Source organism: Nicotiana attenuata, unplaced genomic scaffold, assembly GCF_001879085.1.
Source record: "Nicotiana attenuata strain UT unplaced genomic scaffold, NIATTr2, whole genome shotgun sequence".
Classification (NCBI taxonomy): Eukaryota; Viridiplantae; Streptophyta; class Magnoliopsida; order Solanales; family Solanaceae; genus Nicotiana; species Nicotiana attenuata.
In genome coordinates, this window is record NW_017671543.1 from 1 (window position 1) to 27,373 (window position 27,373).

A 27,373-nucleotide genomic window follows, 5' to 3' on the forward strand; every position below is an offset into this window, starting at 1 on the left:
GTCTATATTCATCTTGACTGTTCACATCAAGACTTGCATCTTTCTCACTGATTCGGTATTGTTTAACCTTCATGTTTTGCTAGAGTTGTGTGCCAATTCTTGACTATCCATGTCTTACTCTATTTATATGTTAAACATGCTGACTTTTTTTCTTATGACCTTCTCTTTGATTGATTCTGGATTCCCTGTTACTTGGTGTGATTTGAACACTTTCCTTTAAACCCCCCCTTTCTACATAATTTGATTAGTTTGCTTGCCTTAATTAATTTTCCCTTGCCTTGTCTGCATTATTACTTGATTCTTACTGATTGTTTCCTTAGTTTAAAACTTTCTGAACCTAGCCTTAATTACCTGTTCTATACTTGTACTATTTTGAAATCTTTCCTTATTTGTTATACTCCAGCCGTGTATGATTTCTTTCATTACTTGTCACCTGCTCTTTACCATTTGCACTGACTCCCTTAATTAAAGGGAGATCGAACCAATTTTTATACTGAGTTCTATAATTACTGAACAATTGATTCTTGCCTTATTTTAACCAGTTTTCAAACTACTATATAAATGGCTCTCTTCTACAGTCTTAACACACGAATTCTTGGTTCAAAACTCTCTCACACACTTAAAACTTTCTGCTCTCTTTTGTACTACTTGCTACTGCTCTAAGTTAGCCGGTTGCAAGCCAGGGCTAACCACTGTGTTCTCATGCTCTTTCTCTGTGTTGGCTATCCTCTTTACTGGTATGTCCTAGTTTCAATTCAGAGTTCCAACAACAATATGATTCTCTTATAGTTTCAGTTCATTCTGTTTCTAGTTTGCTTTTATTTGTGGTTTTCCTGTGAAATCTACAGTTAATATGCTTACATTATTAAGCATGTTATGCACTTCCCTCCATTTTAGAATCCGTGTGTTACCCCCTCTGTTTGTTTCTGAACATTCCCAGACTTTTGCTTGATTATGTGTTTGCAATTAAGTGTTCTATGAATCCCAAACCCCCCTGACCCCTGTTTGGTTCTGTGACTACCGGATGTGTATGAACCTGTCTTGAAGGTTGTGTTTGGACTTCTGTTCATTTCTTCAATCTCTTTTCAAACAGTCTCTGTTGTTTTACTAAATTGCTTTCAAACAGACTTATTGATACAGCCTTTTACTAAAAACCTTTTCAACTTGTGTCAAGCACTTTCACTTTACTCCTAGATTAATAAGTTCTGCCCCCTCCAGTATGTGTACTGCCTTGGGATACTCTTGAGAACCCTCTAAACTTTGGCATACTGAGGCTGGTCCTTCCACACTGCACTTGTTCAATTTTGGTTACCAGGTCTAGGTGTAAGCACTGCCCGGGATCCTTGAGATCCTTAGGGAACTTTGATGCACCTAGACTATGTCATTGTCTATGAAATTGAGGCATATGAGGTCATTGGAGGCTTTGGGGAATCTGGGCCTAATTGAAGGCTCCCTATAGAATAGCTTCTTGATCTTTTTATTTACTTATGTAATTCATTCATTGGTCTGTAATAACTTGTAAACAAATATTGGGGTATTTAGTGAAAAGGGTGGGTAGATACATGCTTTATGGGGTAATTCGGGTAGAAATCATGCTCCTAGAACCTTACTTTTAAATCTGTATGCTTTACTAAGTAGAAAGCATGCCTATAAGGTTCTGTATTTTGTCATGTATAGAAACCATGCCTATAGGTTCCAAACAATCATGTCTTAAAATCAGATTAATAATAGATTCCATGCCTATAGGACTTAATTCAGATTCTGGTACAATGAGTAATTATGTATGTTTTCCCGCCTGCAAACCATTAAAATCGGTATTACACTTAGATATCATGCCTATAGGGAACCATATTCGAAATTCTGCTTTTCAATCTAGTTTAGTCTAAATAAGTCAACTTGATCATGCCTAGTTCATTTCTGAATTGGTTTTTTTAAGTATTAAGTATTTCCTGAAACAAGTTCTTCCAAACTGCCTCGATCTCATTAGATATCATGCCTATAGGTATTAAAGGAGTCCATTTCAAAACATGTTTGTTTTTGCATTGATATGGACACAGCATCTGCATATAGGCAAGCCTTAGGGCATCTTCAAAACTGCATTCCCCTAAAGCTCTCTCTGTCGTTAACGTTTCTGATTCTAATAGCTTTTAAAATAATCCCTAGGCAACTTCTAAGTTATAACTTCTGGGTATAAAATATGGTCTATTTTTGCATAGTCACATAGAGATCCTGCTTTAGAACTTTGATTAATAAAGACGTTAATTGTGTTCGAGTCGTGCTGCTTGTATGTTTACTTGAGGAGGAAAATTGAGCCTTTATCTACTCCTTCCTGTTCTTGTTTGCGCAAAGTCCTAATTGTTTTGCCTGTCGCCTTAGAATTTTCACCTTTAAAACCTTAGGGGTTTGTCTAGGACCACCTATAGGTAGAGGTCCTAACTCCCTCCAAGACCATTAAGAAGGGACGGTAGCAGCACGCAATAGGAATTCGTGACCAACACTCGCTTTGCATGACCAATAAGGGGACGGGAAGGGTAGACATGGATATGATGACCGGTGCGCTAATGCAACGCATAGCCCCTTTTTAAGGAGTGATTACCGGGCATTGTACTGATGTGATCCTATAGGCTAACCAACCTAGGACACCCCTTTACATTCACAAATATGCTTAGATTGTACTTCTTTCTTTTCAAAATATAGCTTCTCATTAACTGTTCTTTTTTTTCAAACATCTGTGTATTTAAACTTAAATCCCCTACTATTTGAGTCATACTTGTTTATTTGCTAATTGTACAAATCCACAAAAACTGTTTGGCCGGGAACCACACTAGTGGATCCTGAGGGGTGCCTAACACCTTCCCCTTCGGATAATTTCAAGCCCTTACCCTGTCTCTGGTTACCAAACGTAGTTATAAATAAACCCTCTAGGTGCCCTAACGCACCCTAAATCGTTAGGTGGCGACTCTTCAAAAATGCAAACCCCTTTCTAGAAGGAACGAGTTGTCTCAACCAAAATGTCATAAACCCGATTTTGCGAGAAAAAAGGGGCGCGACAAGGTCAAAAACTCGAGCATGGATCTCTTCGAGGGTCTCTGAGATTGACACTTGTCCAAATCACTAATCTGTTTCTCCCGGTTAGAGGCTTTCCTTAGTTCCATTTGAGTAGCCTCGCCGTCCTTTAGGTACACAACAACGGTCTTATCAGTCGTGGCCTTCGTCTTCTCGACCTCGGCCCTGGCTTCAGCAGCCTCAGCCCCGGTTGCGGCAAGTTTGGCCTCGAGCTCATCGATCTTCTTGGCCTGGGCCAGGTTTTTCAATTTGGCACCCCGGAGCTGGGTCTCAGCCGAGGCTAGTTTGGCTAGAGCAGCCTCTTTTTCAGCAGCAAGTCGATCCATATTTTCCTTCCGCTGGTTGCAGTCGGCCTTAACTTGATCAACCTCCCCTCAAAGTTGCCCGATCATCTCCAATTTTTGCTGCAGCTGAGACACTGAAGTGTTAGCCTCCATAGTTGGGTTAAGTAGACCATACTCTTGCAAAATGATGGTTACCTTCTCGTCTAGCTCGGCCTCATTTTGACGAGTTTTGGCCAAGTCTGCCCGAAGGTCCTTGAGCTCCTCCTCCTTTTGGCTGCAAAGGAGCCTCATGGCCTTCCCTTCATCCAAGGACTTCTTGAGCTCGGCCTCACATTGGCTCAGCTCGGCCCTAAACCTAGTAATGACCTACACAGAAAAGAGATATCAGTTAGTGTAAAAGGAGAAGAAACAATTGCAACAATAAGAGCTAATGCTTACCCGAGAGAAAAGACGATGAGCCTCTTCAAAGAGGATAGATGCATCGTTGAGGTCGGCGGCATCATCGACCCCAATAAAGAAATCCCGGAAAGGATCTTCTTTACTGGGGATTTTGCTCGGGTCGGGCGTTCGCATAGCTTGAGCTTCCTTTATTGCCTCCTCAGAAGATGGTAGAGGAGGAGAGTGACCTATTATGGCCCCGAGCAAGTCGCTCGGGGCGCTCTGTTCAGCCTCGGGGGTCTCGGTACTTGTCCTGTTTGGTGCACTTGTTGAAGGCGGAGGACAATCTCGACCTCAGTCGATTCGGGGGCTTTGCCTGCGTCTTTTTTCGGAGCCTCCTCACCATGAGGCAGGGTCTCTGGCTCGGAGTGCTAATGGCTTCAGCTGGCTTCCTGACTCGGGTCACCAGCGCTGATTCTTCACCCTCGTCTTCTTCTTCATCATTCAGTTGATGGATTGAGTCTATGTCCACTTGAATGAGTTTCCTCCTTTGCCTTCGAGTAGGGGCCTCTTATCTTGGGGGTCTTCGGGTTTCAAAGCCCTTTTTCTCTTGTTATCTTTCCCCGATTTTGGAATCGGGGACTCGGTCTCTTCCCCGGGCAGGGGTGGCCTCATTTCGGAGACATCTCTAGTGCCTGCATGAATGAAAATTAGGCATAAGTAAGATGACATCTCCAATAAAAGGGAAAGCATCAAAGACCTAGGAGAAGAACTAACCGTGGTATTTGGACTCCCATTTGCCCCTCGACAAGTCACGCCATTTGCGCTCGTCATACGAGGAGGTCGCAGCTAATTTTTGGACCCAGTCTTCGAGGTCGAGGATCGGATGGGGCATCCAAGCAACAGCTGCAAAAAAGGTAAAGGCATCACACAATGCAGAAACGGAATATAAGAGGATACTAGGAAAAGGACTTCACTTACGATTGGGGTTCCATTTCTCTGGGAAAGGCATTTTTCTCTCAGGGATGACGTCCGAGGTCCTCACTCGAAAGAACCGGCTCATCTAGCCTCGGTCCTTATCCTCGTCATTGCTAGCAAAAAAGGCCTTGCTCGATCGGCGTTGGAGCTTGATCAACCCTCGAAAAAGCTAAGGCCGATACAATTGGATGAGGTGATTGAGGGTGAACTCTAGTCCCTCAGCTTTGCTAGAGAAGTAGCGAAGCATAATCACTATACGCCAGAAAGAGGGGTGGATCTGGCCGAGGTTGACTTGATATCTTTTGCAGAAGTCGATCACGACTTGATCGAGGGGACCCAGTGTGAAGGGGTAAGTGTAAACACTTAGGAACCCCTCCACATGAGTGTTAATGCTCTCCTCGGGGTCAGGGATCTGTACCACGGCCTCGTCCCCCCAGCCATAGTCTTTCTTTACGGTCTTGAGGTGCTTCTTTGTTATCGAACTGATATATCGGAATACATGCTCGCATCAGCCAGGGATTGCGGGGGGGATTTTCAACGTTGAAGTCTTTCTTTATAACGCAGGGACTGGGAATAATCTCGTGAAGGGCCGACGCCACAAGTTTTGCCGGCCGGGAAGAGGAGCAGGAAGCTTTCTCTTTTTGAGGAACTGTTTTGGTAGTTTTCGCCATTAATTTGGATTAGTAGAGGCGGAAGTAGGCGGAACTTGGTGTTTTCGGTGCTAAAAGGAATCAGGTAATGCGTAATGAGAGAGAAGAGATGAAGAGAGGGAGAGGTAAAAGGAGTTTGAAGGCGGTTTGAAGACTGCAGTAAAGTTTTTTCCGAAATCCAACCCTGCATTTATAGGCAAGCGGCGATGATTCAATGGCGCTAGTGGCCGACCACCACTGGAGAAATATTTAATATTTTTGGGAAGCGAACCGACGGGACGTTTCGGTCACTTCGAGCGCCTAGGTCATGGGAATGACATCATCATCAAGGACTTCGGAAAATCGAAGCTCAAGTCGTTTCTTATCATTTTATTCTAAGAAACGCGGGGACTATCTGTATACGGTAAAATCATGTGTCCCCGATTTTGTAGGCTCGAGGGCTCGCATCGAGGAACAAACTCGATATGGACCGGGCTCGAGCCCAACGGCAGAATAATATGCTCGAAGATCGCATTGCTCGATGAACACCGGGGCCGAGTACGACCAACCTCGAGATAATACCGTTATGGTTTTATAACAGAAAGAGTGAGATTCTCGGGATGGCCCCAAGATCATGGCGTAAATACCGGAATAGATTTGTACGAGTTAGTACGGATTTGTACTAGGCGGTTAGACAGCTGTCCCAATAAGATTCCTTACTGTAAATAGAAATGTACCTTATTTTAGGGTTCCCCTACTATATAAAGGGGATACCAATTATTTGTAACGCATCAATCATTGGCAAAAGAATATACTCTCTTACTTTCTTGCTCATTACTCATCAGAATTGTCTCTTAACTTTATTGTCTTTACTTTACTGTTCTTGTTGACCTACCTCGAGGCCATCATAGCTCGAGGTCAAGACTTGCTCAAGCACTGATTTGACTCAACTTACTTCTTTAATTTATACGTTTGATTTCATTGTTATTAATTTGTATTGAATTAAATCACGTATCATTAAAACTACAAACAAGTTTAATTATTACTCGTATTTCGAGGTAAACAAGCATATAGCCTTCCTCTTTTTGGAAAAAAGAAATAGAAAGAAAAAGAGCAAACTACCATCTCTTATTTTGTTTTTATTTTATAAATTAGAAGAAAGACATTGTAGCAAGATCTGAAAAAACTTATCCACAAACAATCACCACCAAGATACTTATATATACATTTTTAAGAGTTTAATTTTACTCACAGACAGTGTGACAAATATCAAGTCATCTAAAAGATAAATCATATAATCGTCCATAAAATATATAATTAGAGTCGTTAAAACAAGAGAAGCAACCTGCTAAAACAAATTAAATTACATAAACTATAAAAATTATTTTCACCCTCATCTCAACTGTGCCAGGTCAATGCAGGGACTAAGTAGAATGCTGACAAAGAGGGTGCTTCTGTCACTTTCACTTATCACTTACCCCTTACTTCCCCATGACTTAAGAGGAAAGAGCCTCCTCTTTTCTGCAGTTTCAACCTCCACCTTCTTTAACTTAATAAAACAAGCCTCTTACTTTTTCTTGATTCAACTACTCTCATATCAAATTCCAAGAATTACCCATATAAATATTAGACATAAGAGAGCCAAACAAAATAGGAGTTTTTACACCATGAGAACAAGCAACCACTTGATAGGTCTAGTGAACTTCTTCACATTTCTTGCATCAATTCCAATCTTGGGTGGTGGAATATGGCTAAGTAGCAGAGCAAACAACACAGACTGCTTAAAATTCCTTCAATGGCCATTAATAATTATTGGGGTTGCAATTATGGTAGTTTCTTTAGCTGGTTTTGCTGGTGCTTGCTATAGGAACACTTTCCTCATGTACCTTTATCTATGGGCGATGTTTTTCATCATAGCTGCTTTGATTGGTTTTATAATCTTTGCTTATGCTGTCACTGATAAAGGGTCGGGTCGACCCGTTATGAACCGGGGCTACTTGGAGTATTACTTGCAAGATTACTCTGGGTGGCTAGAGGAAAGGGTCAAAAGTCAGAGCTATTGGATGAAAATCAGCTCTTGTATTAGGGATTCTCATGTTTGCGGTAAGATGAGGAGAACATATAATAACGGAATTCCAGAGCCTGCTGAAATGTTTTACCGTAGAAAGCTTAGTCCTCTTGAGGTAATTACCAATAAGAATCTTTTTTTTTTTTTTTTGGTTGTTTATATGATTCAATTCTAGCACGAATTATAATGTTTTAAGAAGAAAATATGCTAATTTGTTGTGCTCTGTTGAATCTTGAAATGTTTTTTGTTGTTGTGGAAATTGCAGTAAGTTTTCTTTTTGAAATTGATTTCTTTCACCAAACATGACTAAGAAAGTGCTTAGGGTTGCATGTACATCTGTTATTACGGCATTGACAATGAAATGCCAACTATACATGTTTACGTTTTCCATGTTTTGATTATAGGTAAGTAACATGTGAGGTGCCAACAAATACCCCTTGTCAATTTCCGACCTACCAAGTAGGATATAAAGCCAAAAGAGAACAAGAGAGAGAGAGAAATGCAATCAACTTCAACTGATCGAATTTAGAATGAATAATTAGCTAGGTCAGTGACAAAAGAAAGTGTGGGACAATTAAAATGAACATTTCTATGGGGATTTCTTTTTCTTTTCCATTCTTGGCTTTTTAATTGAGCTTGGGGTAACACTCTTCTTTAATCTTTATATAGTGACGAGACATTTTACCTACTTTTCAATAAATAGGTATTTTTGACCTGTGACAATATGCATGTTTTATGAGCCTGGATGTTAGCTACTTCGGACTGATCCTTATTTTATTTATTTTGCTTTGAATATCCTACTTTAATTTAGGTTCTTTTAGCAGCAACTTTGGAAAAGAAAATTTGTTTGCTTTATGTTTGCCTAACATTTCGTCTTCTTTTACTTCTTTAAAGACTATTGCTGCATGTTTGGATCATAAGTTCATAACTTGTTAGGAATGTTAATAGCCCAAAGCATCTTCAGTGCTTTCTCCCTCACTTTACCCTGATAATAGATGGGCCCTTGTAATTAATCTCAGTTTCACTCTTCAATTTACATATACGAATATGAAAATGCAAGAAAGGCTCTTTCTTTACATGGTGACCATCCAAGGAAATTAACTATTCCATTTAATAGCCTTTATGATCACATGTGGTAGAAAAATTTTATGCATGGAAAATTAAGAAAACTTGGTAGGTGGCTGCTTTAGTTTATGCACAGTACAGTTGCCTTAAAGGGATTTCATGTATAAATGGCTGCTTTAGTTTATGCACAGTACATGTAGCAAGAGATTTCATATTAAGTGGTCCAACACAAAAAAAAGAAAGAAGCTTCTCTAGTTTATGAGTCACTTGTAAGAGTTTGTACACGCAAATATTTTCCTGATGTAACCTAGATCAACATGTTAAAAAAATGAAATGTATATGTCGTGGATCTTAATTTGCAAGTGGTACAGTTGCCTTAAAGGGACATTGCTTATGAAAATATTTATTGCTTCAATCACTGCCTAATATTATATGGCCTTTGGCATCAATCACCTACTATATGGTGGTTTATATAAAGTAATGGACAGGTAGGGGTCTGCCTAAGCCCCACCTCAATGGTGGTTTATATATTAAAAAAATAAAATAAAAGAAATCACCTACTATATGAAAATAGTGTATACAAGTTTGATGTTGATGTCTATGACTAACTTTGTTGGAATAGATGGAAGCCTAACTCCCAGCAAGCTCCAATAATTAGGGCCCCAATTATTGACATCACATATATGCAGCTTGAAGAGCAAGAGAGGCTATGCGTGCTAGATGTTTAAATATCCAACAAATTAACTCCATCTGTGTGATCTTTGTAAATGTAGCCAGTCCTAAACGCTGGATAAAAAGAAGAGAGTTGTTGTAGGTTGACTACGGATGTAAAAATAGTCCAACTTGGTGAATCCTCTGACTACTGAATAGAATAGAATAGTCACAAAGAATTTCCTCAGGTTGGACTCTTCTTTCTTGTAAATCCCCAAATTGTTGCGTAAAATATTGATTAAGGAGCATTCGTGAGCAAAACTACTCTTGCTCTAACATTAGTCGGTATATAGTACAGTGGTAAAGACAACTTCTCTGACAAAGTCTTGGAACTTTTTATGTAGTCTGGTTGCTGCAAGCCCCCTACAGAATGTGGCTATACTTACATGAATGAGACAGTGTGGAGTTCCGAAGGAGGGCTGGTAGGAGGTGATCCAGATTGTGTTAGATGGAACAATGATCAACGGCAGCTCTGCTATAACTGCAATTCTTGTAAAGCTGGTGTTCTGGCAAGTCTTAAAAAGAGTTGGAGGAAAGTATCTGTCATCAACATTGTCATATTGATCATTCTAGTCATCATGTATATTGTTGCCATAGCAGCATTTAGACACAACAAGCAGATTGATAACGACGAGCCTTACGGAGAAACCAGGATGGAGAAATCTCAACCTAGCAGGATACACTTCTAAGAGTTTCCCCATGACAATACAGTAAACCTTGAAATGTATTCCGTATGTTTGGCATTTCTATCTTATTAGAACAACATGCTTTCTTCGTACTTTCATATGCTCCCTTTCTCCCCCAAAGGGAATTGGCTGTAAATCTCGTATGAGTTGTTCTGTTCTTTTTTTTTTTAATAATTAATTCCTTTTTATGCCTGGGTTTCTCTTTGAATTGGTTTTGGAGGCAGGTTAGTTCTTTCCGGATGTAGCAACTTGCTATAAGAGATAAAAACATTCATATAAGCTTGACTTTTACTTAAAGAGCATCGAGGGTGAAATAAGAAGGCATAGTTTACCATTTTGCTGGGCGTAAAAGTCGGCCCAAAATGCCTGCAACAAAGTAGGGGGAATAAATACAGTATGCAGAGTATTAATAGTAATACATAGTATTAATCGTAATGCTTCTAAAGCACATTACAATTGCTAAACTAGTACAACATATGAAGTAGGAGTTAATCTTGAACCAGACGATCTACTTTTTACTTGGGTCAAACTTAGCTTTTGTTTCGCGGCCTTGCTCCGGACTCCATCTTGTGATTGTTCTCTCTTCAACAACATAGTTATCTAAGCACGACGGAGAAGTTGCACAATTTTGCTGTTGCTCAATATCAAGAATTAGTAACATTTTCGCCACACTACCACAAAGTCGAAGAGTGCAATGGAAGTCAGACCAAACCCTCAAGCGACCATTTGCACTACCATTTTGTGAAGATAAAGCAAGCAAAGCATATTCAGAATGTACTAGAGCAGGATGATGACGATAGGCAACAAAGTCTACCCCGTACTGAGAGCCTGATCTAACCACCCAGTTCTTACTTCTAAGGTGAGAAAAAGCTTTGAATAAGATAGGAAAATCTTCCCTCCTGGATGTCATATGCCTCCATAACTCATCACTGTTCAGTTCAATGTCATTGTGGTCAACAACCTTAATGCATTTTAGAGAATACTGAAGGTAAAAAGCTTCTTCCATGCAGAGCTGAAACCATTGCTCATTCTTTTCTGCCGTTACCCTAGGCCTACCAAAACATGCACGATTGAGGAGCTCAGTTTGTTCTGTGTCTGCTTTAAGAAGCACATTCGTACCAGAAAGCAGTCCTCGAGAGTTTGAGCAGATCAGAGCAGATTGAAGCTGGCTGATTATTTCTGAAATGGGATCTGCAAGAGCTTTAACTTCTGCCCCTTTTCCTTTCCACCTCGGCCCCATTATTCACGTTGACAACAAAAAAAGAGTCTAAATTCACGATATTCCTATTTACACCTGTTTACACGACTAACATTGGACCAAAAAATGCAATCAATCAATTACATAGCCATACAACACATGATCATAGAAAAATAGACACCAATTAGAGAATTTTCAAAATGTAAAGTAAATTGCATTTTGCAACTATGAAATGGTTATTCCAATGTCATGCTGTGAAAGCACTTTGTCAAACAATTGGCAGCAGCAAAGTGGTAAAACAACTACAACAATCCAATTAAAGAATCCATCAAGCACAACATGGCCTAGAGAAAGAAAGTAAACATAATGCACATTCAATTCAGAAACGGTAGCAGCTAAAGAAGAACTCATCCCTCCATAAGCCCAAATGGAGCTTTTCAAGGAGTATATTAAAAAACACGGGAAAAGGGAGCTACTGAGAGTGAAGCACTGCAGAGAAACTGCGGAGATATTTCTTGCTACCAATCATTTTCACCCCAATTTTGAGGGGTTTCAAGGTCTGTTCATTTATGTTAAATATGAAAACAATCAGAAGAGAGAGAATACACTGTGGGGAACTAATACACTGTGGGGATCTAAGTGTAGGAGGATAATACGCTTACTTGGAGCACTGAACCACCCAAAATAAGGCTCAGACAGAATACCTACCATTCATGTCGCATGTAGCTGACTAGCACAGGTATAGTCATGTTAAAAAGTTATGGTAAAATAAAATGTTGACAAAGTCTCCAACCATTTTATGGATTATGACTTTTTTCTTTACCAGAATCCGTCGCCCTTTTTTAATACCTGATGATTTCATAGTTTCAAGTTTCCAGTTAAGTCATTCAAATTCTCAAGTAAGAAAAAGAAGATTCTGGTTATTTTCTAACTGATGCTTGTATGCCCATTTGAAATATCGCAGCAAAGTGATATACACCTAGAAGATTATCATGCAGAATCTGGATTTTGGAACCATTATCAAAACATGTTTATCCACGGATCCAAAGTCAAATAAAGCAAATATCTTCTTCTTCATTCTCTCATTCCCTGTCATATGCACTACCTTAAATTTCAACTTACAGAATACTTCAACTCTAAAATACTGAGCAATATTTCAGCTATATAATAGCCATATAATCCTGTACTATGCAGATCCTTTGTCATCCGGGTTTGAATTTCTCATTTATACTAGTAAAAGGCATTACATTTTGACACATAGGAAAGGTAGAGAAATTCTGTGCAAGAAGAATGCAAAGATTATGCATAAAAACTAAAGGTAAAAGAGTGAAACTGAACATAGTAAAAGCATCACTCTACCGAGCAAAAAATCAAACACCTCGTAGGCGGCAAGACATGCAACAATAGACATATTCAACAACTCAATATGCACAAAGCACATACATCAATCACAAAGTTATGGTTATTAAAAAATAAAAATACCTTTATACGGAAGCATCAAACGCAAAGGGCTTCAGACGCGTAATCACAATCAGCTTTCGAACTCTTTATGCCTTCCTCAAACTTCTCAGAACCAGACACGAAACTCAGAAGAAAAAGAAAGCAGAAGCAAATTTAATTAATTTAAAGCTGAATCAAACTCAATGTGTGGAACAAAGTTGTCTCCCATTGTTTTGATAAAAAGTGGAGAAGAAGATCGTGAGAGATGGGAAAATATGTAAATTGAGTTTCTATGGTTTGTTTAGTTAGATTGATTATTTTACATTATACTAATTTTCCATTTACTTATAGATTCAATTTGCTTGCTTACTTGTCTTTGGAGAAGAAGGATTTGGGATTGGGTTGATCCAGATAGGTCGGTTATTTTATAGGTCGGGTCAAATATTCATATACCACCTATTTAATTAAATAATATTAGTATGAAAAATGTACAGTTTTCTTTATAAAATCAACTAAACTACGTAAATAATATTAGTATTGAGACACTAGCCTAGATGAGCAAAGATTTCCTATAAGCCTTTCATTTAGAAAGCATTATAAATTAATATTGACTCATGTCACTCCATTTAATAAAGTTTGTTAAGACAGATAAAAACTTAAAGTAGATCAAATAAAATGGGATAGATGAATGATTTCAAAAGAGTTAATCATGATGAATCTTGCCTCCGTAATTTATTCTCATGGATGGTCGTCTCTTACCATATTTTCATCCAGCTGAAAAAATATATGAAGCTAAATTAATATTTTTCGAAGAGTTAATACTTTTTGTGAAACAAAGAGTGATAAGTAGACTCACTCTCTCAATTTATGTGATACAATTTGACTACAGAAATAGTTTTAGAAGTTTAAAAAGAAACTGAAGTTTATGGTCTATATCAAGCCTTAAATATTTGTAATTACTAGAATTTATCTCAAGGATAAAACAGAAACTTTAAAGATAAAGTATTTCTAAATATAAAATAAATTCTATTTTATGCATAATAAAAATAAAAATATGTCATTTAAAAATAAGACAGATGGATTACACATTTTGATGCGGAGGAGTACCAATCCTATCTAGTTCGTGTTTCGACATAGATTTTGGCTTTTAAGAAAAAATTATTTGTTCAATTTTTGAAAAAAATCTGAAGATAAATTTTCAAGTTCCAAAACCTAGTTTGGACCACCAGTTTTTGGGTAAAAATTTATCTTTGATTCACAGAACTTCAACATTTTTTCAAGTAAATGCATGTTCAAACACAATTTTAACTTTTAAAAATTATTTTTCAATACAACTTCAAAACTCTTTTTTTCAAGTCTCAACTAAATGACTAATCTATGTTTAAATGCCAGCGTAAAATCTCACATTGCCTTTTGAATTTTAGCACGTCATACAGAAAAAATGTACGTGCACCAGCATTGATGCTCTAGGATATTCTTAACTTTGAAGTCATTGGAAAATTTTATTTACAACTTGTTTGGATGGTTGTTCCTCGCTGTATTGTATTGTATTGTTATCCCAAAACGACGTTTGTTTTGATTGTTTCAACAAAATTGGTTGTATTGTATTGTTAAATTCATTGTTCCGAAACAATGAAAAGTCCTCTTTTTTGAAACAACCGATTTGGTGTGCTGGGATTGTTTCCAATTTTTCTTTCCAATTATGGCCTAACTTATTACTCCACAATTCTATTTTACCCTTTATCTTTTTTCTATTTTGACTCCAAATCTCCAACTTATAACCTACTTTATTTTTTTCCAGACCAGTGTTAAAGGTGTTTTACTGCCTTCTGTTTTATTTTTTCTCCTAATTTGCTTGTAACTCAATTCTAAGTAGTTGTGCTCCTTTGTTTTGCTTTCTTCTGTCTCGCTCCTTTGTTCTGCTTTCTTATTGTGTTTTACCTTCTTCTGTTTTGTTTTTAAAATTATTTTATGCATAATTTTTGATAAATTTAATATTTAAACAATTGAGGGTATTTTAGTAAACTTATCAGGTACAATACAGTACGATACAGTCAAACCAAACAACAAAATATTATTTAACAATAACAAACAATACAATCTATCCAAACATTGTATTCATAAAATGATACGGTACAATACGATACAATACAATAAAATACATTATAAACTGATGGGGAACAGTGATCCAAACAGAGTGTTACATTCATTCCACATACCAAATTATATTGTCACTCCTGTAATATGACTTAGTTAAGGATATACCTCATGGAGTATATTTTAAATCAAACACTTATGCTCTCTTATACTAGGAAAATCTTATACACATATTAGTTTGAATAATATTTTTATTTCATACGAATGTTAAGTGTTTAGTTTTTGAAACACGAGTTATGCTCGAAGCTAAATATATTAAAATCGAACAACTAAAAGAAAAAAATAAAATATGTATACGGTCAAAATTGGACTTGCCCTTTTTGTATGACTGATCGAGACTGGAACGCGATAAGCCAAGGTTCAGCCTCGTATCATATCGAACCATGATGCAAAGTTAGATTGCCGAGCTCGTGGCCTTGAGACCGAACAAGATCGAGATCGACCCAGATCGAGACTGAACAAGATAGAGATCGAGGGAAGCTTACCGAGCCGAATAACGAAAAGCTGAAATATCCGCAATCGGACAAGGATCACGGCGCGTATCCTGCCACGTATCAAGAAGAGGCCAATTAATTAGTCAATCATGGGATTTCTTACCTCATATAGAATTGTACCTAGAGTAGGACTACCCTACTATATAAAAGGGGGTCTTATCATTTGTAAACGCATCATATTCCCGCAATACTAAGCAATATACTGTTATTTTTTAGCTTTCATTATCTTGTTGTTCTGTTCATAAGCAAGTTGAAATATATTTGGTTCAAGGGTGACCGAACTCGAGGGCCAAGGCTGTTCAATTCGTGTGGTTTGCATTATTTCTTTCATTGACAATATTAATACTAATTTCTTAATTTGTACTAAGTTATATCACGTGTCCTTAAAATCACGTATAAATTCAATTGTTATCCAATTTTAGGGTAAACAGTTTGGTGCCCATCGTGGGGCTAAGGATAATTGTGGTTATCTGGTACAAACTTTCGTAACACACACTATTTTACACTTGTTCTTTGAAGTATCTTTGATTACAGGATTAAAAAATGTCAAACTCCCAGTCAGCACCTCAACACATTGATAATGATCTCGGCCACCACGGCGAAAATGAGAACATTGCACCAAGAAACGATGTGCCCCCTGTTGGCCTCGATGGAATTCCGGCTATAGATCCAATCGACGTCGGTTCACGTGTAGCCATCAATGGATATTTGGCCGTCGATCCCGAAAGCAGCGTCTGCGGGGATGCCCGATCAACTACTCAAAGCGCACGTGGCGGTGAAGATGACGGGATCAGCATGCAGGTGATCTTCAAAATGTTGCAGGCTCAACAGGCAGCAATAGCCCAGCTCCAAAACCAGAGCCACACACCGAGCAAGGTCGAACTCGAGCGATTCCAGGAAATCGTAGATAGGGTCGAATCGATTTCGAGGAAATCGAACGAGAAGGAATCGGAGACCAAGCCTGCTATCATGAAGATGCTCGAAGAACTGACAAAGCGAATCGAGATGGGGGAAAAGAAGATCGAGGAAAACGACAAGAAGGTGAGAACCTATAACTCCAGGGTCGACCAAATCCCGGGGGCACCACCAATATTGAAAGGTCTGGATTCCAAAAAGTTCGTACAAAAACCTTTCCCCCCGAGTGCGGCTCCGAAGCTAATCCCCAAGAAGTTCCGCATGCCCGAGATTCCTAAGTGCAATGGGACGACTAATCCAAACGAAGACGTCACCTCCTACACGTGTGCTATCAAAGGAAATGACTTGGAAGATGACGAGATCGAATCCGTCTTGCTGAAGAAATTTGGGGAGACTCTATCGAAAGGTGCTATGATATGGTATCATAATTTACTACCTAATTCTGTTGACTCGTTTGCTATGCTTGAAGATTCTTTCGTAAAGGCACACGCCTAGGCCATCAAGGTCGAAACCAGGAAGTCGGACCTTTTCAAGGTAAGGCAGAAGGACAACAAGATGCTCAAAGAATTCGTGTCTCGATTCCAAATAGAACGGATGGACTTGCCACCGGCGCTGATGATTGGGCTGTTCAAGCTTTCACTCAAGGTCTCAACGTTCGAAGTTCAGTGGCTTCACAGTAGTTGAAGCCGAATTTGATCGAATACCCAGATTTCACTTGGGCCGATGTGCACAATCGGTATCAGTTGAAAAATAGGGTTGAGGATGATCAACTAGGGGCTCCTTCTAGGTCCGTTTACCCTACCAGACCCGTCGATAGAATCAAGAGGGATATCGATCGAGAACAGAGGTCGAATAGAGATCGATATCAACCATTTAATGGAGACCATAGGAATAGCAGATCTGGGCAAAACTATACACGAAATGAAAGAAGAAATGATCGAGGTTCAAGCTCACGAGGACTCATGAGCAAGAACAGCTTTGATAGATCTATGGGACCAAAAGAGGCACCACGATTGTCAGAGTATAACTTTAACGTTGATGCGGTTGCCGTCATTTCGGCTATCGGGCGCATCAAAGAAATGAAGTGGCCTCGACCTTTGCAAACTGATCCAACACAAAGGGATACCAACCAAATATGCAAATACCATGGCACGCACAGCCACAGGACGGAGGACTGTCGACAATTGAGGGAAGGAGTAGCCCGGTTGTTCAACAACGGCCATCTTCGAGAATTTCTAAGTGACCGAGCTAAGAATTATTTCAGAAACAGGGACTCCAACAAACAAAATGAACAAGACAAACCCCAGCACGTCATCCATATGATCATTGGAGGGGTCGAGTTCCTCAAGGTCCGATGAGGAAACGCACCAAAGTGTCAATTACAAGAGAAAAACGGACTCAGGATTACTTACCAGAAGGGACTTTATCTTTCAACAACGAGGACGCAGAAGGAATCATGCAACCTCATAATGATGCACTGGTAATTTCTGTTCTTATAAATAAAACTAGATTTTAACGTGTGCTAATTGATCCAGGTAGCTCGGCCAACATCATTCGGTCGAGGGTCATAGAACAAATCGGCCTACAGGATCATATTGTACCCGCGGCTCGAGTGCTGAATGGATTTAACATGGCATGCAAAACTACTAAAGGAGCAATAACGTTACCAGTACCACCTAGGAAACCAAGTTCTAGGTAATCAGGGGGGACATGCGATACAACGTCCCTGTTTGGGAGACCATGGATCCACAACATGAGGGTCGTACCTTCAACCCTTCACCAGATTATAAAATTTCCAACACCAGAGGGGATAAAGACGGTTTACGGGGAATAACCCACCGTGAAGGAGATATTTGCCGTCGATAAAGTAATTCCGATATCAACACTCTCATCGACGAATGACTCAGGTTCGAAAGCAAAACAGGATGCCAAATCAAATAGCAATCATCGATGCCAGCTTTGACCCATTCGAAAAAGCAAGGGATTGACAAAGATGATGACTTCGGGTTTCCTCGATCCTTTATCGCTCCCGATGATTTCGATGCCACCAAGTCAACGGTCGAAGAGCTGGAGAAGCTCGTTGATAAGTGGGAATTTTGACTACTTATTAGCGCCTTTTAGCTTTTGTTTTAGTCCAAAAACGTTTAATTGTATTCCCGAAAACTGATGAAATATGCTTAATTGCAGTAGTATTGGAAAATGAGCCATTAAGATGAAATCTAACTCAAGAAGGAGTGATATGAACTCAAGAACAAAATCAAGCACAAAAGCTCAAAGTGCGGACCATAGATTTCCATCTACGGCCGCAGATTGTGAAGGAAAGTTTATCATAATCCAAGTGCAAAGTGCGGTCCACAACTATTGTGCGGTCGCAGAAGTCAGCTATGCGGCCGCACTCAGAAATGTACGATCCGCAAAAGAGCCCTACACGGCCGCACCCAGAAATGTGCGGATCGCAGAAACTGAGAAATACGGCTGTAGTCCAGAATGGTGCAGCCGCAAAGATCCAATCCTATGAAGCTGAAGCGAAGTGAGGACCGCACATGGAATTATACGGCCGCAGCACCTCCGAAAGGGCATTTTTGTTCGAAAATTCCAGTTTTGTATAAATAGAATAGTTTCATGAAATTAGGTCAAGTTTTGAATATTAAAAGTGCTATAGCCAGTTCTTCTTACTTCTTTAGGAAACTTTAGCTTATTTTGGTGATTTAACATATGGTTTTTATATTTTAGTCTTTCAATATGAGTTTTATTATGTTTTCTTCTTTGTTTTCTTCTATACCCACTATGAGTAGCTAGATTTTTTACTAGGGTTGTGACCCAACCCTAATGTGTAAACCTTATGGGTGATTAATTTTATGCTTTTTTATGAATGGGTGTTTGTTATTTAGCTAGGTTTATGCTTCAATTGTAAATTTAATGGTTGCAAATATTGATTTATGCCTATTTGACTTAGTCTCTTCTTAAGAAAGAGAGACCTAATCAAGGTTAACTAAGCAAAAATGGAATTGGGTCAATTGAGAGATTGATTAACCCAATTAAAGGGTTCAACCTAGAGATAGTAATAACCCGACTTGAGCTCTTATTAACCGTTTTGGTAGATACCCATTTGGTCTTGAGAAAGCCAAATTGGGCAAAACGACTCTCTGACCGAGAGGTATTGAGTGGGCAACGTAGTGTTGTGAGCTATAACATACCCCAGTCAATAAAACATCATAAAAGTCTTTATCCCATTATGCAAACACCTAGGTCATGGTCACAACCCTAGGCCTTTTTATATCTTTGAAAAACATTCAAAAAACAATCTTCGCTAGTTCTATATCTTTAGAGTTACAATCCTCGGCATAATTTTAGAAGTAAAAACAAAACCCAGTTCATGGAAGTGCAACCTAGGCACTTCACATACTCACTCCAAATATATACTGCTAACTCCCATCTCAGCTCCCTGTGGATTCGATCCTGACTCCTTGTTGGGTAATATTATGGCAAACGACCGTATCATACCTCGTTAAAGGCGTGCATTTGGACGTGACCAATTTTTGGCGCCGTTGCCGAGGAGGTAAAAATGAATTTAGCTATATATTTGGTTTTGTGTGTGAAATGGCTTCTTTTCCTTCCGTGTTACTAATCCTTTTTGTGAAACAATTATAGGTGCAACAATGGCTCTCAATAACAATGATCCACTCAGAAATATGCCTATGGGGGATGTGGACATGGAAGATAAACAAGTTGAAGAGGTTCCTCTTGAACCTCAAGAAAATAGACGAGGCCGACTGCCTCAAGACAACGTCCCAATTCCACCCCCACCTCCACCAAGAGCGGCTCCACACCGGGTGTTGCCGAATGAGGGGTATGCAAGTGCCATAGTCCCACCCCGCATTAGGGTGGGTAACTTTCCAATGACGAATGTAATGCTCACATTACTAGAGCAACGGGGATTCTTCATCGGGGCTCTGAATAAAAATGCATACAAACATTTGAAGGGGTTTGTGGACACTTGTTGGGGGAGTAAACAGACAAATGTCTCCGAGGACGCTTTAAAGTTGAGGCTATTTCCTTTCTCTCTACGGGGAAAAGCCTTGGATTGGTTAGAGAGATTGCCAAACCATTCCATCCATACATGGGATGAATTGGAGGAGAAATTTATTTCCAAGTTCATTTCTCCCGGGCATATGGCTACTCTTAGAGACGAGATTCTAGCATTCAAATAAGAGTCTAATGAGCCGTTGCATGAAATATGGGAGAGGTACCGAACTAAGGTGAAAGAGTGCCCAAACAATGACATGACGGAGGCTATGATTGAACAAACTTTCTATCGGGGGATCAATACTACCAATCAATGTGGGGTCAACCAACATTCCGGTGGAAATTTCATGAAAATGCCGTATGCGGAAGCTTGGGAGATCTTATATGAAATGGCGGATACTTCATCGGCATGGCAAAGTAGAGTAAATGTTCCTCAAGGTGATCCGAACGTGATTCACCTACATAAAGAATTGCATGATCATGGGCAAGCCATTGCCGAGTTGACCACCACAATGAATCAATTAGCCAAGGCTCAACTTCAACAAGTGCAAGGTTCTAAGCAAGTCAATGCAATGGAGGGAGTTAGTATGATGGTGAACAAAAGAAGGCAAAATGGCAGTGCAAAACCGTGTGGAGAATTATGTGCAGGAAGATAGTGGGTTTGATCAAGATGAATCTTACAATGAACAAGGGGAGGAAGTACAATATGTGAACAACTTTCAAGGGCAAAGAAACAACTCTCAAGGCCCGAAATCAACAACAATGGCGACCTCAAGGTAATCAAGGTAATTGGAACTCGAACACCAAGGTAATTGGAATGTTAACAACAATCAAGGAAATTGGAATGGTGGAAGTAAACAAGGCAATTGGAGTGGCAACAACCAAGGATATTGGGGAGGCAACAACCAAGGGGGATGGAACAATAATCAAGGCAATCGGGGGTCGGGCTTTCAAAGGCCCCCGATGTATCAACAACCGAGCAACCCGCCTCCTTATCCTTCCCATGGTCCAAGTTCTTCCAACAATAAGATGGGACAAATTGATAATATGTTCAAACAAATGATAGAGAAGAATGCCGACTGCAATGCTCAACTAGCCTCACACAACACTTCAATTCATAACCTGGAAGTTCAATTAGGGCAGATCTCTCAAGCTTTAAACACTTGTCTTAAGGGGCCACTACCAAGTGACACGGTGGTGAACCCAAAGGGTGGGAATAACACGGGACATGCCATGTCCGTTACTACAAGGAGGGAAAAGGTGGGGATGCACCCACCTCAAGTCAAAGGAAACTTGTGGATGATGAGCAATTGTACAAGAAGATGAGATCTCAAACAAGGTGGTGCAAGCAAATGATGAAGTGCGGATTGATATTGATGACAATGTGGAGGAAGCTCAAGAGGAAGTGAACCCGTCTAGCGAACACATTATTGGCATACCGGAACCGGTAGTGCAAAAGGCTAAGGCACCAATGCCTAGGCCTGCTCCTCCATATCTTCTAAGGCTTGCCAAGAAAAATGGCGAGAATCAGTTCAAAAAGTTCATTGAGATGATGAAGAGTCTATCTATTAATGTGCCATTGGTTGAGGCTTTGGAGCAAATGCCCGGTTATGCAAAGTTCATGAAGGATTTGGTGACAAAGAAGCGGTCGATAAATTGTGAAACTATAAAAATGACTCATCAAGTGAGTGCAATTGTGCATTCAATGGCTCCTAAATTCGAAGATCACGGCGCTTTCACAATCCCTTGTACCACTGGAAGTGCTGAGTCTGCTAAAGCTCTTTGTGATCTTGGGGCAAGTTTCAATTTGATGCCTTATTCAGTTTTCAGGACATTGGGAATTGGGAACCCAAGACCCACATCTATGAGATTACAAATGGCTGACCATACCATGAAGAGACCATTGGGGGTGATTGTTGACGTGTTGGTTCGTGTTGATAAATTCATTATTCCGGTGTATTTGGTTATTCTTGATTGTGAGGTTGACTATAAGGTGCCGATTATTCTTGGAGACCTTTCCTTGCTGTGGGGAAGGCTCTAGTTGATGTTGAAGCCGGAGAACTTACTTTCCGGGTTGGTGATGAAAAAGTGGTTTTCCATGTATGTATGTATAAGGCAACCCAATAGCAATTAGATGTGTTCTTTCGTAGACTTGGTGACCGGTGTGATTGTGGATGAAACAAGTGTTGTGATGAATATTGATGATATAGATGTTGTCTTGCCAAATTGTGATGATGAAGAAATGGAGGGTTACGTTGAATGTGTGAACTCTTTGCAAGGAATGGGGTCGTACACTTATGAGCCCTACAAATTGTCCTTGGATCTTCAAAATAGAACCACTCCTCCAACAAAACCTTCAATTGAGGAGCCTCCCATCTTGTAGTTGAAGTTATTGCCTCCACATCTTCGGTATGAATTTCTTGGCCCTTCTTCTACTTTACTGGTTATTCTTTCCTCTTGTTTGACAAACGTGCAGTTAGATTCTACATTGACGGTGCTACAAAAGAGGAAGAAGGCTATTGGATGGACATTGGCGGATATTCGAGGGATAAGCCCCGCATTTTGCATGCACAAGATTAACTTGGAGGAAGGAGCCAAACCATCTATTGAACATCAAAGGAGACTCAATGAAGCCATGCAAGAGGTTGTAAAAAAGGAGATCATCAAGTGAAGGAGATCATCAAGTGGTTGGATACCGGGGTTGTTTACCCTATTTCCGATAGTTCGTGGACTTCTCCGGTTCAATGTGTCCCAAAGAAAGGGGGCATGATGGTGGTCACCAATGATAAGAATGAGTTGATTCCTACAAGAATGGCGACCGGGTGGAGAGTGTGCATGGACTATCGTAAGCTCAACAAAGTCACAAGGAAGGACCATTTCCCCTTCCCTTCCTAGATCAAATGCTTGATAGATTGGCCGGCCGTGATTTCTAAGTGTTTCCTTGATGGGTATTCTGGCAACAATCAAATTCTTATTGCTCCGGATGATCAAGAGAAAACCACTTTTACATGTCCTTATGGTACTTTCGCATTCTCGCGAATGCCATTTGGGTTGTGCAATGCACCGACGACTTTTCAAAGGTGTATGATGGATATCTTCACGGACATGGTGGAGGATAACCTTGAAGTCTTCATAGATGACTTTTCGGTGGTCGGGAATTCTTTTGATGATTGTCTAGCAAACTTGGATAAAGTATTGGCAAGATTTGAAGAAACAAACTTGGTACTTAATTGGGAGAAATGTCATTTCATGGTTGAGGAAGGCATTGTCCTTGGCCACAAGATCTCAACGAATGGCATTGAAGTCGACAAGACAAAGATTGAGGTGATTTCTAAACTTCCACCTCCAACTTCAGTGAAAGGCATGCAGAGTTTCTTAGGCCACGCAGGATTTTACCAGCGTTTCATTGAGGATTTCTCTAAAGTGGAGAAAGATGCCAAGTTTCCTTTCAATGATGAGTGCATGAGAGCCTTTGAATTGCTAAAGCTAGAGTTGACTACTACTCCCATCATCACCGCTCCAAATTGGAGTGTTCCTTTTGAGCTCATGCGCGATGCAAGTGATGTAGGGGTAGGGGGTGTTTTGGGGCAACGCATCAACAAGATTTTTCATCCGGTTTATTACAGAGTTACAGAGAAAGAGCTCCTTGCCGTTGTGTTTGTTATAGAGAAGTTTCGCCCATACTTGATGGGTGCAAAAGTAATTGTCCACACGGATCATGCGACACTTCGCTATCTTATGAGCAAGAAAGATTCCAAAGCCCGGTTGATGAGATGGGTACTTTTGTTGCAAGAGTTTAATATAGACATCCAAGATCGAAAAGGAAGTGAAAACCAAGTGGCAAACCATTTGTCTCATTTTGGGGAGGAGGGGAGGCCGCATGATGGCCTTGAAATCAATGACTCCTTCCCCGATTAGGAGCTCTTGGTTCGCGGATCTAGCAAATTATCATGTGAGTGGTATCATTCTGGTTGATTTCTCCTCAAACCAAAGGAAAAAGCTTAAACGGGATTGTCAAGACTATATTGGGATGAACCGTACCTGTTCCGGTTTTGTACGGACGGAGTGATTAGAAGATGTGTACCGGAGGAGGAACAAGTTGAAATTCTTGGGGATTGTCATTCTTCGCCATATGGTGGTCACCATGGTGGAGTAAGAACGGCGACCGAAGTGCTAAGTTTCGGTTTCCTTTGGCCGACTCTTTACAAGGATGCAAGTGATCTCGTCAAGCGTTGTTATGAATGTCAAAGGGCCGGTGGAATCTCAAAGAAAAATGAAATGCCCCTCACCACCATTTTGGAGATTGATATTTTTGATGTGTGGGGTATTGACTTCATGGGTCCTTTTGTGAGTTCTTGTGGAAACACCTACATCTTGGTTGCGGTTGATTATGTGTCCAAATGGGTTGAGGCCGCTGCTTTGCCCAACAATGAAGCAAGAAGTGTGGTGGTGTTTTTGAAGAAGAACATTTTTACAAGATTTGGTTCTCCAAGGACTATCATAAGTGATGGGGGATCGCATTTTTGCAACAAAGCTTCCGACACCTTACTCACCAAGTATGCTCATAGAGTCACGACTCCCTATCATCCACAAGCAAGCGGTCAAGTGGAAGTCTCCAGGGGGGAGATAAAGAGTATTTTGTCCAAAACAGTGAACGCTAATCGGACGGATTGGTCCAAGAAACTTTATGATGCTTCATAGGCTTATAGGACGGCTTATAAATCACCGATTGGAATGTCTCCATACTGGTTGGTGTTCGGAAAATCTTGTCATCTTCTGGTGGAACTTGAGCACAAAACCATGTGGGCTTTAAAGAAGTTGAATTTTGAGTGGGATGTCACCGCCAACTTAAGGGTGGCACAGTTGAATGAGTTAGACGAGTTCCAGTACCATGCATGCACAAGTTCGTCCTTATACAAGGAGAAGATGAAGTACCTCCATGAATGGTACATTTGGAACAAGGAGTTTAAAGAAGGTGATCTTGTGTTGTTGTTTAATTCTCGGTTATGGATGTTTCTGGGAAAGTTGAAGTCTAAATGGAGTGGCCCGTTCGAGGTTGTGGGTGTGAAACCCTTTGGTGCATTGGACTGGATGAATGAAAATGATGAGGTGTTTAGAGTCAATGGTCATCAGGTGAAGCATTATCTGGTACAAGTTGGTGATGCCCACGTCGTGGCAACGATTCATTTCAAGTGATGGTAATCTGCGTCGTGCCGCGATGTTAAATCAGGCGCTTCTTGGGTGGCAACCCATATTTCTTTTTCTTTTTCTTTTTCTTCTTCTTTAGATAGGTCTTATTTTGTGCTAACTGGTTTTGATGTGTGTTGCAAGAATGAGTGTGCTTTACAGGGACTATGCTCACAAAAATTGGCTAATTATGGAAAAAGTGCTGACCGCACATTTATTGTGCGGACCACACAATTTGGAATGCCACAGCAGAATAGATATGCGGCCGCACAATTCTTGTGCGGACCACACAACTGGAAATCAAATGCTGCACACTCTCTGAAGTTTTCCTGTCAGAGAAATGGCCAAAGTGCGGCCGCACAAGGAAATGTATGGTCAGTACCAACATCTGCGGTCGCACACGTAATTCTGTGGACCGCAGATCATTAAAGGGAAAATGCACAATAGGTATCAGAGTGCGGACCGCAGAAGGAATTATGCGTCCGTACTCATCTCTTGAACTCTGGCAAAACGCGTTAAGTATAAATATTGGACCTCACTCTACTGTTAAAACTTTTACAACTTCTGAGAACTTAATAGAAAGGCTAAAATTTTGTGCAACTGAATCACTTATCTGTCTCTTAATACATCATCTTTGATCTTCCCTTAACACCACTTCATCACTGGTATGTTCAAATCATCTTTAGAATTTTTCAATTTTCTTAATTTAGTTTATAAATTGTTAAGTCATTTTTAGACCAATTTTCAAATTCATAACCATATGGACTATAGGTTGTGTGGGTAATCTCTTACTTGTTATTTGGGGAATGGGTAGATTGTTTATCATGTTTCATTGCTATTACCATGCCCAATTTATGCTAAAAATTGAAACCTTAAGATTCTTCCCGATTAATTTTTGAATTGTGCAGCCGCACAAGGAATTGTGGGGTCCGCAGATCTGTAGGATAGGGCACTTGGTGTAGCATGATTGTGCGGACCGCACTTGAAATGGTGCGGTCCTCAGAAATTCAACCGCGGCCGCAGAAAAGTGTGTGCGGCCGCAGATCAAGCAATTCTCTATCTTCAGAGAGTTGTCATTTCTGAAGTTCCAATGTGCGGCCGCACCCAAAATTGTGCGGACCGCACTTCAGATGTGCGAACACACTCAATTTTGTGCGGACCGCAGAATCATCACTGCGACTGCACTTTCAAATTGTGCGGTCCGCACAATCCCATCTTCGGCCGCACCCAAAAATATGCGGACCGCACTTCCCCACCCTGCACAATATTTTGTTCTGCAACTGTCTGCTATTATGAACTTGATCTAGAACAGACTCCTGTTGCTGTTTATTGCAGAAAATTGTTAGATCTCGGGGATGCGGTGATACATCAAAGGGAAGGGGTGAACCCTCCTGAAGCCAAAGCAAGAGTACTTTACCACTCGCCGTGCAAAGAGTTATATCGAAAAAGGCAACAGAGCTCCAGAGCCTGCTGAGTCTAGTTCATATGTCCCGTCTAGGGAAGCATCGGAGGGCGACTCTGTGCAAGAGCAGCCTGATGCTCAATCACAGCCACGGCAGCTTCAGGGGAGATTTCAGCTCCGAGATGAGCCTTCCACCTCAACAAGCACTTCCAAGGGTTAGGAAGATGATAGTTAGGGTTCATAGCCCTCATCTACACATGCCCCAGATGCATCAGCTACTACAGTTGATGATGATGATATTCCGGATAATAGTTGATGGGGGTGATACCAATTGTCGGTCTTGAGAGGTTGAAGAAGAAAGAAGTTTGGGAAGATAGGTTTGTGAGTTTGACTGCATTCAAAAGATTCCGAGAATGGTGGCCGCAAAGATCGCTCACTCGTGAGCGTCAGTTTGTATTGAAAGACTTGGATAGGTACAACCCAAATGTGTCAAGACAATTCCAGGAGAAAAATAGGTGGACATGGTTCACTCAAAGTGTGGTGGATGCCAAGGAGCACTTGGTCCGGGAATTCTACGCCAATGTGGCGCATATCAAGAAGGGGACCAAGGTGACGAAAGTGAGTAACTTAAAAGTGAGATTCGATCAGAGTACCCTGAACACATATTTGGGGCTTGAGGATGTGGAGCC

General features: G+C 40.4%; 2 protein-coding genes across 2 annotated transcripts; one reads left to right on the plus strand and one right to left on the minus strand.

The window, feature by feature from the left end:
* Nucleotides 1–6,739: 6,739 nt before the first annotated feature.
* LOC109208894 (tetraspanin-3-like) lies at nucleotides 6,740–10,063 on the plus strand. Its single transcript, XM_019372053.1, has 2 exons — nucleotides 6,740–7,518; nucleotides 9,524–10,063. The coding sequence occupies exons 1-2, from the start codon at nucleotides 6,751–6,753 to the stop codon at nucleotides 9,866–9,868; spliced, it is 1,113 nt and encodes a 370-aa protein (XP_019227598.1). The 5' UTR covers nucleotides 6,740–6,750; the 3' UTR covers nucleotides 9,869–10,063.
* A 310-nt stretch (nucleotides 10,064–10,373) lies between these two features.
* Nucleotides 10,374–11,116, minus strand: LOC109208898 (tRNA-splicing endonuclease subunit Sen2-1-like). The gene has a single exon (XM_019372056.1). The coding sequence runs from the start codon at nucleotides 11,103–11,105 to the stop codon at nucleotides 10,374–10,376; it is 732 nt and encodes a 243-aa protein (XP_019227601.1). The 5' UTR covers nucleotides 11,106–11,116.
* Between the last annotated feature and the right edge of the window lie 16,257 nt (nucleotides 11,117–27,373).

What these genes read in the sequence shown, in the direction of transcription:
- LOC109208894 (XM_019372053.1), top strand. Translation starts at nt 6,751, where the DNA reads ATGCAGGGACTAAGTAGAATGCTGACAAAGAGGGTGCTTCTGTCACTT. An exon ending in GAAAGCTTAGTCCTCTTGAG is followed by an intron (nt 7,519 to 9,523) that starts GTAATTACCAAT and finishes CTTTTTATGTAG; the next exon opens with TCTGGTTGCTGCAAGCCCCC.
- LOC109208898 (XM_019372056.1), bottom strand. Translation starts at nt 11,105, where the DNA reads ATGGGGCCGAGGTGGAAAGGAAAAGGGGCAGAAGTTAAAGCTCTTGCA.